The sequence below is a fragment of the Chaetodon trifascialis genome, chromosome 5 (assembly GCF_039877785.1).
Source record: "Chaetodon trifascialis isolate fChaTrf1 chromosome 5, fChaTrf1.hap1, whole genome shotgun sequence".
NCBI classification, from domain to species: domain Eukaryota; kingdom Metazoa; phylum Chordata; class Actinopteri; order Chaetodontiformes; family Chaetodontidae; genus Chaetodon; species Chaetodon trifascialis.
Window position 1 is genome coordinate 19,902,520 of NC_092060.1, and position 17,478 is coordinate 19,919,997.

The 17,478-nt window shown below is 44.6% G+C and overlaps 1 protein-coding gene across 1 annotated transcript; it reads left to right on the plus strand.

Annotated features, from left to right (window-relative positions):
• The first annotated feature begins 269 nt into the window (after nt 1-269).
• lnx2b (ligand of numb-protein X 2b) lies at nt 270-17,078 on the plus strand. The gene is made up of 10 exons (XM_070962610.1): nt 270-494; nt 5,305-5,884; nt 7,611-7,804; nt 9,658-9,857; nt 11,698-12,129; nt 13,287-13,430; nt 14,336-14,510; nt 15,134-15,377; nt 15,458-15,616; nt 15,705-17,078. Exons 2-10 carry the CDS (start codon nt 5,481-5,483, stop codon nt 15,838-15,840), a joined length of 2,088 nt encoding a protein of 695 aa, XP_070818711.1. The 5' UTR covers nt 270-494; nt 5,305-5,480; the 3' UTR covers nt 15,841-17,078.
• Nucleotides 17,079-17,478: the final 400 nt, after the last annotated feature.

Below are 17,478 nucleotides of genomic sequence, written 5' to 3' on the forward strand. Positions count from 1 at the left end.
CTGCAATCCATCATTCCCTCAAATACAATTTTTTTTTCAAGTTTTTAATCAATATATTAAAAGGGATATGCCTTAAAACAAATCTGCCATTATGCCATTAAGTTTTATTTTTTTATTACTCTGGATGTAAGTTCGTGGTTATGAGTGCTGTGACAGACTGAAAACGGCTGCGTTTAAGGACACACGGTGCAGCCGCGCAGTGCTGCGTACACCTGCACGGTCCTCTCTTCCTGAACGTCTCTTGGCGCACAAGTATGTTGTCCCGAAACTGGGAAAGTCGCCCAGCCTCCGCCTGTAGGTTGAACTCCACCTGGGACGGCGGACTGTGATCATTCACCGACAGCAATGCGGTAAAACATGTGAGAAAAGCTCGGAGGTGTAGCAGCTGTCCGGTGTTTGGGCTCTTTTAAACTCCTTATCCACTGAATTCACGCCGAGCTCTTTGTTTTAGCTCGCGACACGTTAGCTGCTTCCGGAAAACAACCTTCACACAGGTAAGACGAGTTTCGGTCTCGGCTTGTGCCAATTCTCCTCGTTCATGTCAACAGACATCAAAGCAAGCTGTTCCGGGCTGTTAGGGCTTCGCCAAGCCAGTGTTTAATACTGCAGTGTGTCTGTATTAGAGCACGTATTCGCAGAAAAGTGAGTTTCCGTCCTCAAGGTGTGTAGCAGTGCGCGCTTCCTCCGCAGGTTACGCGCTGAAGGTGAAGCCGTGTTGGTTTAACCGCGGTGTGAACAACGATGCCCGACGATCCGACTGATCCCCACCAAGGCTAACTTTTATTACCTCTTCTGTCATGTGGCTCTGTCACGTCGGTGTAGTGATTAGGACCAAACCAACAGCCATGAGCTGAAAAGAGGGACCAGTGAGTTATTTATGGTCCCAATCACAACACACACACACACACACACACACACACACAGGCAGGACGGGAGGTGATTACAAATGTCCTTCATGAATATCCTTACTGATATTTATAGGCTGTTTTAATACAGAAATGATCGATTGATTTCTACCTGTCTATACGTAGTACATTTACTCAAGTACTGAACTTACTTCAGGTTACTCCTTTAATGCTATTTAACACATTTCAGATGGAAATATTGTACTTTTCACTCTACTGTGGTGATTTGATTGTTCGTACTTACTTTGCACATAAAGATTTTACTTGCAAAAAACATTATACGGCGTTATAAATTATATCAGCAGTAGGAGTTACAGTTTCTCAATGCTGCTTATATATTAGTGCATCATCGATAATGTTACAATAACGAGCCGCTCTGCATATTGAGTTACTTTACTTTGACTCAAGTGAAGGATTTGAGTACTCCTTCATCGCTGGTCAAGATGCCAAAAACGGCACAAATGTCAAAATTGGCCCCATTGATTGTGATGACTTGCAGCTATGCAGTTACTTCAATGACTAGTCTTCATCAAGGTTAATCTGACTTCACCTTGAGTCATATTTCAAATACCAGAGCTTATGTTTGACCAAAATTTTCCCGTATTTGTGCCACGTCTGCAGTAGCTGTTGCGAGTACGCAGACAACAGAGCAGAGGGTTTAAGATGAGTTGTTGTGGGGAAAAAGAAATACAACTACAGCTGTCACACTGAGACAGTCAGGAGCACTAAAGAGGTCTTTCCAGGTTTGGAAAATCCAGATCCCAATCAGCAATATTTGACTGTTTTTGAGTGAAATCAATCATCAGCTGAGTGAATCATCGTCTGTTTTGATTGGTTGATTCAGGGAGTCAGTGACACTGTGGGAAAAGCACAGAGGGCCTTTGTTTATGAATTACTGTGACCTTCTGCCCTTCATGCTTTCAACATCCTCGGATGATAATAAGTTAATGCCATGGGTGGTGTTTGTTTTGTTATGTGCAGGCGGGCTGTTGTACAGTGGGCTTAACCCCGGTGTGTGACTTGCAGGGGAGACACCGTGTGTGAGTGTCTGCAGGGAGGCTGTTGGTATGAATGTACAAACCAGGAAGAGGTCGGAGTGGAAAACACTTTGGGGATTGACAGTTTTGTTGTTGGAGTTGATTATTTCCTGATGTAATGCAAATACTGGTCGTATTTAAAACAGGAGACTTTGCCTGTTGTTGCCATAGCAGTTACGTAATGCTCAGAGCTCAAAATAGATGTCTTTTTAGTTCAACTACAAAGGAAACAATGAATTTAAGACAGGCACTGATCATGGAAAATGCCCATGTAGCTCTAATGATAAGTGATGTGTAATTGATGCAGCCGTAAAAGTGTAATCTTAAACGTGTTAGAGCTTAATTATGGTCATACCGAGACACTGGTGATTAAGAGTCATTCATGTCTGGGAAGCAATTTGATTCATTTTCCATTTCATGCGCAGTGTTATTATTTTTATTGGTAATGCCAGACATTGATGTTAGGTAGAGGTAGACATGACACACATCCTGTCTCGTGGACTCTCATGGAGAAATTATTAGTCTAACATGGCCTCACCTGTGTTCACTGAGGGTGTGGCAGCGCACGTGACTCATTCATATCAACCATCAAAGCGAGTGATTCGGCTCAGCTTTGAAGGAACGCCACTTCGGGTAATCCTGCGGGAGGCCGGAGGACGCCGTCAGGCCACAGACATTCCCGTGGAAAGCTTAGGTCGTCACATGACCACAGGGTTTGATGTGGATAAGGGGTTCCCTCATCGAGGCTGACGCTTTGGTTGGCTCCAGACCTGTAAAACATATTTCACCCCGTCCATTGCAAAACGGTCTTATTGTGCTGATTTCACAAACATGGACTTGTGAAATATTTTTCTTGCAGGATTAGGACACTTGTGACACCGAGGCAGATGCATTAATGCAGATGTTGATACTAAGAACTCAAGACTGAAGGATTTTCTTTGAGTCAGTCGATGACTGAGATTAATTCCACTTCATCTTTTCAAGGGCTACAACTAATGATTGTTTTCATTGTTGCTTGTTTATTTATTTTGTTTGACTTATTAGTTATTCTTTTAGTCTGGTCTGAAAATGTTACATCTTCAGATTGTTCGTTTTCTCAAACACATACTCAGTTTAGAGCTGCAACTAAGAATTATTTTCATTATCAGCTCATCTGCCTTTTATTTTAGCCAATAATCAATAAATCCTTTAGCCGATACAGTTTTGAACAATAGTGAAAAATGCCCATCGCTGTTTCCAAGAGTCACAGACGTCCATTACATTCACTTTACGATGATGTAAAGCAGGAAAGCTCGAATTTGAACAGCTGTCAATCGTTTCTGTGCTGTACTTTTTTCCATAATGCTTTTGCATTTCGTCAAGTCTCCATTTCACGTGGATGATTCAGAGAAAGACGAGTGGCTGTATTCTTTAGAAACGTAGCACTGCGTCAGTTTGGTAGTAGCATACAGATCGTTAATCACGAGGGTCTCCAGGGTCCCTGTGTGTCTTCCTGTGAAGTTGACCACTGCTCTGATGAAGACATGCTGCGCCCTCAGCGAAGCCCACTGTGACTCCCAGCCAGTGCACACCCCTTTATCATGAAGCCAGTAATACACCTTGATAGGAGTGAAACATTAATAAAGCATTCAGCTCTATTGATAAGAGAACCAGCTGCACCCTTTGCAGTTTGGCCCCACACTGTATGCAATCAAAGTGTATTGTATTGTTTATCTTTTGTTTCACATTCTTGCATCGGGGTCATGTGATTTCCAAATAAATGGAGCACAGCCTGCTTTCTACTGTGCCTCTCTCTCTGTGCTACAGGATCCATGACCCCTATCCATTACAGGACGAGGTATCACTTGAACAAAGTAAAGACAAAGAAAGAAGGCCGGAGCGACCTCAGCCAGTGTGCATGTGTGTGGAAAGGAGTGCGCACACATATTTGTAATCGCTCTTGTGTGTTTGCAATCAGTCATTCAGCCACTGAGAGTACTTTGCCTGTGATAGTGCAACATCAGCAGTCTGAGCCCCCGGCCCCCCCACACACACACTCGCATATAAACACATACACAACCACTGGCTTTGACAGAGGCAGAAGGAACACTTCTGTGCTCACTCTGCCTAGTTACACCAATTCCCCTCGGCATTCCTCACACCGGCGCAGTCAGAACTCATACACATCCATGCTCATGCACACAAATATGTGTCCACACACACACACACACACACATACACACACACACACACACACACACACACACACACACACATTATTCTGACAGTGTGCTGCTGGAGAGGCAGGGCTCTGGTTTCATTCAGGCTTCAGGCAGCTGCTAGGTTAGAGTCTCGTGTTTGCGTGCAGTGGCTACTGGGTGCTTGACAACAAAGATATCATCTCGGGTGAGTCGCTCCAAGGCAGTAACAGTGAAGGTAAAGCAGGCTTTGTGGTTGAAATCTGGACTGAGGTCACCAAGAGAAGCAAACTGAAGGTAGTGAGTTCATTTTGGTGGCTTTTTGTTTTTTCTTTCATTTGTGATGATGTCAAGAGAACATTTGTCTTGACTCCTTTGTGCTCTTAGGACAAAGTCATGCATGTGAAGGTGGTGTTTGTTGGTGTTTTGTGCATTTCTGTGCCATTTTAGCCCTTCAGACACCATGAAGTCTACTGAAATGATGCATTTCAAAGTGTTCAGCTCAAAACTCAAAAGCCATTCACTGCAACTTAATGGCACTTTTTTGCTCCTGATCATACTGAGCAGTTTGTAATTGTTCACCCTTTAAATTCAATTTCGTTCAAAATCCACACAGATGCCGTTTCATTGGAGGCGATTCATTTCAGCCATCGAACGCAATGCATTTGGTGTAATTTATAATATGTGCAAGTTTTTTCTGAAAATTCAGTCATATCTGTTGTAAATGGCCAAAAGTTTCTCAGAGGAATGCATTCCTAATCAGCACTCTCCTTATGAGAAGGAATTAAAGGAGATTAGGAGCTGCACAAAGGGATGGAGACCACTGCCGATTGGGTGCAAGGGGTCATTAGTGATGGGGGTTGTATTTCTGCCCAGTTCATTCAAAATTCTTACTCTCATGTAGCGCCATGCCTTTGTTCCTTCCCATTAGCAGGGGTTTGACTTCAGTCCCTTTTCTTTTGCCTCATTTCACAGAGTTTAGCCCTTTCAGTGTGGAGCGCGGTGACTTTTAGCTGAGATGAGAATTCCTTTTGTCCCTCAGGAAACTAGCTGGGAGGAAGCAGCTGCGGCTTGTTGCCATATTGCTGCTGCTCTGTGGATTTGTCATTTCCTGTGGAGCTGGCGGGTATGAGTAGGAATAGTCCAACTTTTGCACCAGAGCTTACTGTGTTCCTCTCTCAACAGACAATCGAGATGAAGACATGGAGATAACAGTGTTGACCCAGGATTATCTTTTCTCCGTTCCGATGGATTTTAGCTTCGGACATGCAGACGTAGGTTCTTGAAATAACACCAAGCGTGGTTTTTAAGGTGATAAGAGGACGCAGATCTTTTCCAGAAGTTTGGAACTCCATCAGCCAATGGCTACAACAGAAACCAAAGCTGCCGGCAGCAGTTGCACTGCGGGGCTGTCATGGGCACGGGTCTGTAAAGAGTGTGGCCAGGCTCACGATTGCCTGGAAAGCCACCTGTACGAGTACCAGGATGAGGTGGACGATGAACTGGTTTGCCACATCTGCCTGCAGCCCCTCCTCAGACCTATGGACACCCCTTGTGGCCACACTTATTGCTTTCACTGTCTGAGCAACTTCTTGAAAGAGCAGGACTTCTGCCCTGTGGACCGCCAGCGGCTGCAGCTGCACCAGTGCCGGCCCTCCAGCCTGCTGGTCAGAAACCTGCTGGACAAGCTGACTGTGCTGTGCCCCCACAATGAGTGTCAGCAGCAGATGCAGCGCTGTGAGCTGCAGCCTCACCTGCACAACAGGTAAGACTCTGGATGGTTTTCTGACAAGTCGTGACGTTTCAGTGAATATTGTTATGCCTTTCCTGGCTGAAATGATTGGTCACAGTGTGTGTTATTTTAGACAAAATAATATGTTCCCTGTCTTTTTCAAATACAAGAGGATGGTAATAGTATTATGAACAGCCATGCAAAATAATATAATGCTGCACAGTGGCCTTGCAAACACTACTGTTTGACTCTTCAGACACCTCCGGTGTAGAAAAGTAGTACTCAGAGTCTGAGGCAGAGCTTGCCTTGAGCAGAAAAGTCGTGTTTATTGAGCTGCAGCAGAGGAAAGACACACATAAACAATGCAGAGGTTTCGATCAACGACTGTCTCACACAGAATATAAAGGCAATACTTGGATGATGTAAGAGAGAAGGAAACAGTACATCAGTACAGTCAGAGTCCTGGATTTCATCAAGTTGTCAAGAGGCACAGAGAGGCTTTTAACTCGTAATCAAGGAATTCAAGGACGCCTCTTTCATAACCAGTCATGATACTATCACCTGTTACCAATGAACCTGTTTAGCTGTGGAATGTTAGGAACAGGCGTTTTTGGACTTTATCTGTCTTTTGTTGTTCCTGTCGCAACTTGTTTGACACGTGATGATTTGATGTGTCTGTATGTTGTATTGATGTTTGCTCTGGTGCTTTAAGGTGCTGAACTGATCCATCCTACTATCCACTGAAAACAAATTCCACCCACTTGTCATTAAAGGAATAATTTGGCATTTATGGAGTTATATCACTCTCACATCTCTTTAATCCGCCACAAAATCCATCTAACGTCACCTCTGAAGTTCACTAAGTAAATGTTGTATCTTGATTGTTTAATCCAAACATAATTGAAAGTGTAAAAAGGACAAATTGCAGCTAGGTTCATATTGAAATCTCTCTGTTGGCAAAAAAAAAAAAAAAAATGTCTAACTACTCCTTAAAGTGGATTCATTATATTGTACGGTGTATCAAATGTCTGGCCCCTCCATATACACATACTGCATGCACATATCTCCACTTTAAGGTAAACACAGGAGCTGTAGTTTGTTAAGTCATGGCAAAAAAATTCTGACTACTTCTCAGGAATGTAAAATAACTGCTGTCGAAATTGTTTGCTTCTCCTCTACGTGCCCTTCCAAAGACTGTGTTTTCCCACTTTGAAGCTGTACCATTTCTTCCTGGTCGCACGATTCCTCCATGAACACACAAACATATAATTATTGAGCTCTAGGCGAGGTGCAGGTCAGCAGTTCTGTTTTTCACATGGCCAGCTTGGTGCTTATCATCCCGGTGACCAGCCGTGACGCACTCAGTTTGTCCTGCTGCAGCCTCTCTGTGCAAACAATGAGGAGACAAAGTTCAGGCATGGGGAACAAGCAGCAGTCCCAGCACTCTGACTGACTTAATCACACTCAACCTATCGCACCCAGACACCCTGCAATGCAGTGAAATTGTCTACTCATCTGCATAATGCCTCTCTTCTAAATCCTGGTTATAAATACACCCCTCTTTTGTCTCCTCTTTGTTGTCTGAAAGCCCCTTTTAGCATCCATTTCTTTCTTTCTATTTATATATTCATCCACTCCTTGGTACATTTAAGGACGTCCTTTTTTCAGCATAGAGATTGACGTGTTGTTTCTAAAAGGGTCCGTCATCAGCCGTGTCATTCTCTGAACTAGTTTTCTTCATGTTCCTGTCTTTCCTCAGATGTCCTGTTTTCAGAAGACTGAGGGAGGAAGCAGAGAAGAGGAAGAGGCCCTCTTGGAACGAGCTAAAGGGACGTAAGAGTGACGGGGAGTCGTCTGGTGATGCTAAACATTCGGCTACTCTGTCCCGAAATCCCACCCGAGACCAGCCAGAGCCCGGGCTGATTAACCCTGCCTATGAAGAAAGCGAGGAGGGTATGGAGTCATTTCATCAAACTGACAGCCACCATTACATCAGCAGTTCAGTCCCACCAATCTATTTTCTGTACAAACAACAAAGCACAAGTACAGCGACTTTCCTGTTTCCTTTTTTACCCACGTACACACAAACGTGATGATTACAATCACTTCTTAGGAAATCATTTGCAGTAGAAGGTCAGCTGCACTTTCAGGCAGTGACACTGAATAATGCTTCTAGAAGCTTCTAGGCTGAACGGAAATAGTTTCCTCACTAGGGTGGTTGCAGAAAACCTAAATCCTCGTGCCCGTCCCCTTTAGAGGAGGGTGGTTGTCAAAACACAGACAGGACTTGCTGATGTTTTAGCCCCAAGGTTTTCATTCTGTCACGGGTGAATCATCAGCCAGGTGGTAGGAACATGTACTAGCTCACAGATGACTAGTCTCAGTCTGATCCCAGGGAAAAACCCTAGAAGCAACTCACAAGCCTCTGTCATGGACCAGAGTCCTGAAGAGAGGATGGGAGCCAAAATACTCCTTACCCTCTCTCTGGTCCTTTCTATAAAAAGTTGAGTTAAGGAAGTTTGCATCGTTGTCATTATAATGGTTTTTCTGATCAAATGAAAGTAAAGTCTTTGCAGGCCTGAGTGAAAAACAGTGAGCTTACACTTCATTTTACTGACCATTGATCATAACTTTGTAGTGCTTGTCCTAAAAAGAATGGCAGCCCTGCTGAGGAGTTAGCTGTAGCATGTAAATACTTGTATGGCCTGTACACACACACACACACACACACACACACACACACACACTCACACACACAGTCCTACGGTTGAGATGCTCTGTTCGGTGTGCTAAAACTTGTGCTCTTTCATTGGGATGATTTCATGTCAAGCTCCACTCACATCTATGTTACCGTTCACTGTAACAAGAAATGTTAGCTCGAGTTCAAAAACAGGTCATTGGTTGAGGCAGCATTGGGTCATTTATGCAGCATTTTATGCTTATCTCTACTGGTAAGTTTTACTCCAGAATTTTGTTTTCTTGCTGTTTTTCCTGGGAGTTTAGATGAGAAGATCACTATCTATCTCTGTGCATTCAGTAAGGAGATTGGTACAAGATATACTCTGTTTATCTTAGCAAAAACAATGTAACAGAAGGGCAACAGGGTTGCAGCTGTATAAGATTGTCACGGTACAGCAACCGCCTCAGCAAATAACACAGTCCTGACATTGATATAAACTTCAAATATATGACACTAATAATGTACAATTCAATACCAAAGACAGCAAATGTACATGGTCTGATAACTTTCAGATCACTGCAGCCTTAATGTACAGCCTGCGAGGTTTGCTGCTCTTATTATCTGTGATTCCAAACATGGGTCGTATTTTCATAGTTCTGGCCTTCATTTCTACTTGAACTCATTTAATTGCTGAGATCTGGGAACATGTCTGGTGACAAGAGGTCAGATTTTGTAAGAAACACAAGCAGTCATATAAACAGAGAAGTTGTAAACAACAAAGCGAAAGTGAAGTGAAATGAAATGAAATGATCCCTCAGTGCGTGTAAGCATGTCACAGAAAGCGTGTTTGGACAAAGTTGAACCAGGAAGTTGGTCTGTAAACTGGGATGGATGTTGATGATTTAATCAATCATTTTGACTGTGTTTTCTCTCCCATGTATAAGTTTGGCTAACCTGGGAGTTTGCTTAAAACCTGTATTGTTGCCCTGTTGGACTCATTTTTCAGTCATGTCTATCAGGTATTTTCCATGTTGCAGCTCAGTCAGCGAGAGCTGAGCGTCTGCTTCAAGGACAGAAAATGCAGTCATATTTATTCCATCTGGCTCTCTGTTCCTCTTCCCTCCAGACAACACCCCCCTGCGGTCCAGTCTGGTGGCCGAGGCCAATGTGGTGGAGCTGTTCAGAGAGGAGCCGGAGGAGGAGCTGGGCCTCCGCATCGTGGGGGGCAAAGACACACCGCTGGGGAACATAGTCATCCAGGAGATTGTCAGAGACTCGCTAGCAGCTCGTGACGGCAGACTGGCCCCAGGGGACCATATCTTAGAGGTGAGAGAGACCCATAAACTAAGTGAGGAACGAGGGATCATGTAGCCCAGGATGTTCATCTCCTACTCAGCATGGGAATTCAGAAGCATCCTGGTGGCATAGCGTGACACAGATCAACATATTTTTGCATAAACACCTTGTCATTGCACTCTCGTGGTTTTATAAACAGAGCTTTGCAGCAGGGAAAGTGGACGTTCAAGATGAACAAGTTTTGGCTCCATGGTAACAAGGCGTGGTTAAAATTGCCGAGCCAAACATGTTCTGTCAATGAAAGCAACTTTAGCTGGTTGCTGTCATTGATTGACTTCTGTCTGAGAGGGTCAATGTTCAAACATGAAGTGCACTAAAATGTAATCTGTCCTTTTTTTGAAAGACTTGCATAACCAGAGTTGGTTTGAAAGAGTAATAGGGAGAGTTTTCTGTCAGTGGTAGTCATTTATTGTGCCACTATTGTGCATCTAATGACTTCTTATTCATCTGCCAGTTATTGTCTTGAGTAATAGTTTAATCATTTGGACTAAAACTAATGAGTTAATGGACTAATCTTTGCAGCTTTACTGCCTCCTCTCTTCCAACAAAGTCCTCCTCCTTGGGTTTCTACCCTCCGGTTCTCCTGGAATGTGGCGCCGCTGTAAAGTGATCTTAAGACTATTCCAGCATCGGTTTGGCACCTCTGCTTTGGTGTGTCTCCAAAATGCAGCTCTTCCTCTAAAGCCAACTGATCCCAAGCCTGGAAATGAAAACAAAAACCTGTGAGACAACAGGCCGCCTTCAGGATGTGAAACATCAGCTGCAGTGTTTTTGGCTTTTGTTGGTAGATATGGAGATATGGTGAAGATTGCATGACTGAGATCTTAAAATTCAATCTTCCTCTTTGATCCATGCGTTGATTTTTGTGAATATCACTTCGACAATTGATTTTGCAAGGTACAAGGTTCGTTTGTTTATTGCTTTACTACAAAGGGTTATGTAACGATGTGCTAGCTGTCGTCCCTTTATGCTACTCACATAAAAGCGATGCAAGAGGATGAATAAATACTAAGTCATAAAAGTAAAATAGTTTTATGGTGGAGTGCGGAGGTTGAGTTGAGGAGTCTGTCAGCCTGAGGAAAGAAGCTGCTCTGTAGTCTGGTGGTACGGCAGTGAATACTTCTGCATGGCTGGCCAGGCGGCAGCAGGGTGAGTAGGCTGTGGCTGGGGTGGATTTGCCTTTTGGCATCTTTCGGGCTCTGTGCAGACACCTCACTGATGTCACTGACACATCTCCAGGGTGGAGATGTGTGGTGTCTAAGATGCTGATTCCCAGGAACCTGAAACTGTTCACCTGCTTCACCTCAGCTGCACTGATGTAGAGAGCAGTGTGTGTCTTTGCCTCCTCGGTTTTGTTGATGTTGAGCAGCAGGTTGTTCCCTGTGCACCAACCTGCATGATTGTCAATTTCCTCCTGATATGAATTTTCATGATTTTTGTAATCAGACTGATGACGCCGTCGTCCACAAACTACACAACAGTTCTCTCCATGTCGGTGATTGCAGTCATGGGTGAACCGGAGGGGGCTGAGTGCACAGCCCTGGGGGGTTCCGGTGTTGAATACTAGAGTGACAAATAAAGAGGCTTAACTTGTAACTTGTATTTGTTTTGGTTCTGAAGACAGAAACATCGGATATGAACAATTATGTTGCAGGAAGAGTAACATAATTAGTTGATCTCACTCTTCTGTTATACCCTCTCATAACCTTCTGTAGTGGCAGCATGTGTGTACATTATGTACTGCCATGTTCGCGTTAGGATGCTTCGACACTGACTCTGCTGTTTCCTCTCTCTGTTGTCGTGTCTCCAGGTGAATGATGTCAGTTTGGCTTCAGTCCCCCACGGCCGGGCCATCGCAGTGCTGCGGCAGCCTTCCCTCCTCAGGCTCACCGTTATGCAGGAGAAAGGTTTCAAATCAAGGGATCCACGATCTGATCCTCACTCCTCCTCTTGCACCACTTCCACCGCCTCCCAGCCCTCTCACAGTCCCCATGGCAACGTTACCTCCAATCACAACCCCGGCACAGTGCTGCAGGTGACACTAATGAAGAGTCAGCGCGCCGAACCGCTCGGCATCAAACTCATCCGCAAATCAGATGAGAGTGGGGTTTTCATCCTGGACCTGCTGCCTGGTGGTTTGGCAGCCAAAGATGGAAAACTGAGGAATAATGACAAGGTGTTGGCCATCAACGGACATGACCTGAGGCATGGTACACCTGAGAGCGCTGCCCACATCATACAGGTAGTGTATTAGAGGATCAAAGATAGGACTTTACATTTTAGCCCATTAAACACAAATAACACACACTTCACATCATCACTGACTGGGAAAGTGGTGGAAAAACACCTGTTTGGATCATTCCACAGGTAAACAGGTTCAGGTGATAGTTTCATGATTGAGTATGAAAGGAGCATCCTGGAAAGGCTCAGTCGTTCACAAGCGAGGATGGAGCGAGGTTCACCACTTTGTGAACACATGATTGGATGAAGGATATTACTGTGTGAGCTCAGGAACACTTTATAAAACTGATGTTAGTAAACACAGTTTGTTTGCAAATGATCACATTCTGTTTTTATTTGTTTTACAGTGTCCCAACTTTTTCGGTATTGGGGTTGTAGATATAACTCACCTGTGTTGGTGCAATAAAGAAGACGAACAATATGCAAACGTAGGCATTTTGAAAAGGGCGATTATGTAGTCAAATCATAAAAAGGCTGCTGTTGAGCCATCAGTTATTATTGGCCATCAGTTGAGCGCAGCAGCAGCAGCAGCAAGAAAGACTTTAAGAACAGTCACTGCTTTCAGTTATTTTGCAATGATGTAACATTAACAAACAAACCTGAAGGCCTTGAGCTTTGCTAGCCTGGAAGCTGCAGCATTCATTACACCACACAGCGTGATTAATAAGAGCAAAGAAGATGCTGACGGTAGAGTCTTACAAGTAGTTGGGTTACTAATATCACCCATGTGAGATGGTGCTGAGCATGGCACAAAAAAATAGGCCTCGGTCTTTATTAGGATGTATCCCTCAAGAGCATGAATTTAGCCTACAGTGTTGATTGCAATCTGCCACTGACGAAACGCCAGATCTCGTAGCATGATAGTGGCAAAGATCAAGGGGTTGCTACATTTTACACACAAAATCTCTTGGCTTTTTGGCTGTTTCTCATCCAGACATCTTGCTCTAGAGGAAAAATGATAGATGGCCCTACGGCTAGCAGGGTAAATAGCAACTTATGTATCTCAAGCAAGTTTTAAGTCCATCCTGAAATCACCAGGAACCAAACGAGCGAAGTGAGCACCAAAATGATCAATCAGTGACCACAGAGTTCATAGTACAGTCTGTATTTTGGTATTTGCTGTGTGTGAATGAATTGTTTTTCTTGTGCGTGCATTAGGCGAGCGAGATGCGTGTGAACTTCGTGGTGATGAGACCTGCAGAGTCTCAGGAGGAAGGAGGAAGCAGCAGAGAGGGACAACACAGCAGAGCAGCCCGGAGGCCGGAGCCGCAGTACTTCAGGCGCCGCTCCACCTACATGAAGGTAATGCTGAACATTTCCTCACAAGCCACTGCTCAAACTCCTTTTTGGATAAAATACTTTATATCCACATTTATTTGGGCCCTTGCCAGCTGTCGGCTGCTGGAATTGTAACTTCCTTTTACGCGACTTACCACAATATTGGTTGCGTGTCTCTGTTTACTCAGTGTAATTGTGACGATCGCGTCCTTTGTCGGTCACACTCAGTCGTACCATACACTGCCAGTAGAAAGAACGGCAACCCCCGACTTGTGGGTGAGAACCTTTGAGAGCAGACACCTGCGTCGGTGAGCGGAGATGAAAGCCCTTCTCCGGGGCCTCCCTGTGTCCTGATCAAAAGGCCCGGGGTGCTGCTCACTCTGTCGCTGCGGGGCCACTGTCTTGTTGTTTTTTGGCTGTTTCTTTGCGTGGCAGAGGATCAAAGCTGGTAACAGTTAGCTTTCGCCTGCAGAGTCGAGGCTTTTCGTCTTGCTGGGGGGGATGGGTTCCCTGCTGGGGGGAAGGAAGAGCCCCCACCCCACCCCCCCAAGCTTCCCTTCTCATGGTTTACAGACTGCAGAGGGAAAGAAGGAGGCTGGTCGAAGCTGTCATTTTCCACACATCTTTTCCACTACGAGAGCTTAGTGCTGATCCTCACACGTTACCTCTACCCGTACCTCTCAGCTCCTTCTCAAATGTTTCACATTTGTTTCTACGAGTGGAGTCAATTAAGTCAAAGGATCCTGGAGAGGCTGAAGTTAGCTGGCAGCACAGACTTCATGTCCAACACTTAAAACAGTGATTCTTGTGGTGAATTGATGAAACATGGCGTCCTGAACAAGGCCAGCATTATTTTAGAAGTCCTCACGGTGATGTTGATCAATACGATTGTCAATGCCTGATATTAATTCGTCTTATTGTTCATGCAGGATCCTCCAGGTGGATTTTCCAGCCAGGAGAAGACTGTGAGCCTGAAGAAGGAGCCTCGGCTGTCTCTGGGCATCACCATTGCCGGGGGGAGGGACTGTCGCAGCCGCCTGCCCGTTTACATCACGAGCGTGCAGCCTGTCGGCTGTCTGCACCGCGATGGCACCATCAAAAGAGGTACAAACAGACTTTATTCACATTTCTACTGGTAGCTTTAGGCTGTGTGTGTCTCTGTAATGTTTATCGTTGCGGCCAAGGCTGCAACTTTTATTTTAAAATGTCGGAAAAAATCCAAATAACACCCGCTATAATTTCCCACAGCCCAAGGTGACATCTGTCCATAATCCAGACATGTTCAGTTCGATATCACATGTGATGAAGAAAAGCCTCAAAGCTGCGCATGTGAGAAGCAGGAAGCAGCAAATGTATAAAAATGACTAAAATGATTATTTGGTTATGGAAGTAATTGCTGGCAAGTTTATCAACAGTGGGGTTATTTCAAGCTTTGAATCAGAGACTTAATCTCATGGGAATATTTGGATGAATACACAACAACAGCAACAAACCGTTATGGAAACAATTTCCAGTTCTGTTTGCTTCCACTGAGGTGTGACAGTTGGCTGAAAGGGCAGCTCTCTTCTCACGGCTAAACGCTCGACACGAGCATCATGTTCAGATGGTTCAATTTTAAAATCTTTTCAGCCGTTTTCACGCTGTGCAGATGTTTCACTGTGGACAGATGCCTCAACAAAAACAACCTGAAAAATCATCCGTGTTCACAACATCGTCTGTCTCCTCAGGCGACGTTCTGCTGAGCATCAACGGCGTTGATCTGACCCAGTTGACCTACAACGAGGCAGTTTCTGTGCTGAAGGCTCAGACAGCTCAGTCCCAGGTGGTGCTCCGCGTCATCCAGACCCTGTCCGAGGAGTCTGAGGAAGACACAGAGGCTGCCAACAATGACGAACTGGACTTTGTGGACGACCTGCGAGACGAAGCCCTCAACTGGACCCCGCTGTGGACTCGCTGGCTGGGATTACCGAGGTAGAGCCGCCTTCGTTCACCGCAGACTGCCTGAATTCTCTTCCGCCTCTGCAGCTCTGACTCTCCCCTTGTCATTTCAGCCACATGCACTGGTGCCGGGACATCGTCCTGCAGAAGACCAACAACGAGAGCTGGGGCTTCAGTATCGTGGGGGGCTACGAGGAGAGCCACGGCCAGCAGCCCTTCTTCATTAAAACCATCGTGCCTGGTACGCCCGCTCACTTCGACGGACGCCTCAAGTAAGTTGACCCCCGTATGACTTGTCCAGCTCCTGTATCCCGCCGCCTCTCGTCCTCACCAGTCTTCATGGCCTGTGGTTCTCTCCAGGTGCGGTGATGAGATAGTAGCGGTGAACGGAGCCACGACAGTGGGGATGAACAACTCGTCGCTCATCCCGATGCTCAAGCTGCAGAAGAATAAAGTCACGCTGACGGTGGTGTCCTGGCCTGGGAGTCTCGTGTAGCTAAACCCACTTCTTCTTACAGTCACCCTCTTAGTTGTTCACGGGCAGATCGTTGCCCTGTTCTGCTGCATTCCTCCCATATGTTACTCAGTTAGGTTCTGTTCTTATGTCTCGATTGGTTATGGAATCCAGATCACGCGTGTATTTAAGAGCCACCCTGTGTACGATGGGACTGACTTCCCCAAGCGTAGTCCCAGCTGTTTGTGTCCGTGTCTTCTCTCACTCATGGGGCAGATGATTGCACAAAATGGGTTTAATCAGGGTGCAAAAATGATGACAATCAGTGACTTTTATCTTAATGGCAAACTGGAAGGATAGTTGTTTTTTTAAACACCTTTTTTGATCCTTTTTAGGTATATTTGCTTTCCTGGTAAATAATCTTATCATTTGGTAGCCATGACTTGATTCAAATAATTCACATAAACCGTAGACATTTGTGATGAAGAATTATAGATGACTACATGGAACAAAATGGCTGCTGACTGTAGACGTTAAGAATAAAATCAACAGCTACATCCTGCTCTGAAAAGAGTCTTTGGTTTGAACAGGGAGCTTGTTGAAAAGCCAAAGAAAAGACCTGCAGTCACTTTTGGGTTGACTTTGGTGCAGACGGGGAGGTTCAGTCTAAGGCGCTTTAAGAGTCTGGAGTATGTGAGGTGCAGTCTTATCGAAGCCATAAAGGTAATCAGTCGAATCCAACACACTTCTAAACTTAACAGGAAACCTGCTTAGGACATTAAACCAGAGTCGCACTGCTACGGAAACAGCTTTGGTCCAAGTTTGCCAACAGGAAACAAACTTGGACATCTTTACACTGTTGAAGTAAATACTTCTGTGATGAGTTGTTAATCTACACATGGCACATTCAGCAGCTTGTGATCTGTCATTGGTCCATTGATCTGCGCTCTGTATTTATTTTTCAAATGATAAAGTTCATGCTGGATGACTTTGATAAGCGGGTGCCCTGTCGACATTGAAGGACAAACCAGAATGTACACTTGCCTTAAATTGAAACTGTACTAAATTGTGTTTCCTCTCATTATATCCAGTTTATAGGAAAAGGAGAATGGCCTTGTTCAGATATATTTGTGTTACCTCGTTCCTTTTGTCAGCACATTCCCTGTGGCCTTTCTTGTATCTTAATTGATACCAAACTATAATTATTACAGTAGGTAGTGTTCATATTAGCCTGTTCACTGTTTCATTATGTTCAATAAAATCATAATAAATCACGCTGATCTTCTGTTTATCCTGGATTTTAACTATGGGGACGTCACATGAAACGATATGAAGGCAAGAGAGGAGCTGTGTGAAAGAAGCAAGAGACATGAGGGGTTTTTAGAAAGGAGGAATCTCAAATTATTTATCTTCTATACCCAAAGTGTAAGGAAAGTGCCAAAAAAAAAAGGAAGAAAAAAAAACATGACTTCAATTTACATGTTAATGTGGATGTTACTGGGTCTCACAAGCTGCTACAGGTTCCAGTCTGATGATGATGATGATGATGTCTGAGGGGTTTTTATGGCTGTTCCATGTTTCCTGATTCCCTGAGAATGAAATTCATAATGAACTGCAGCATGAGTGCAAATGATTTGAATTATTTCCCCCAGTCACAAAACGAATGTCCAGTTTACTGTA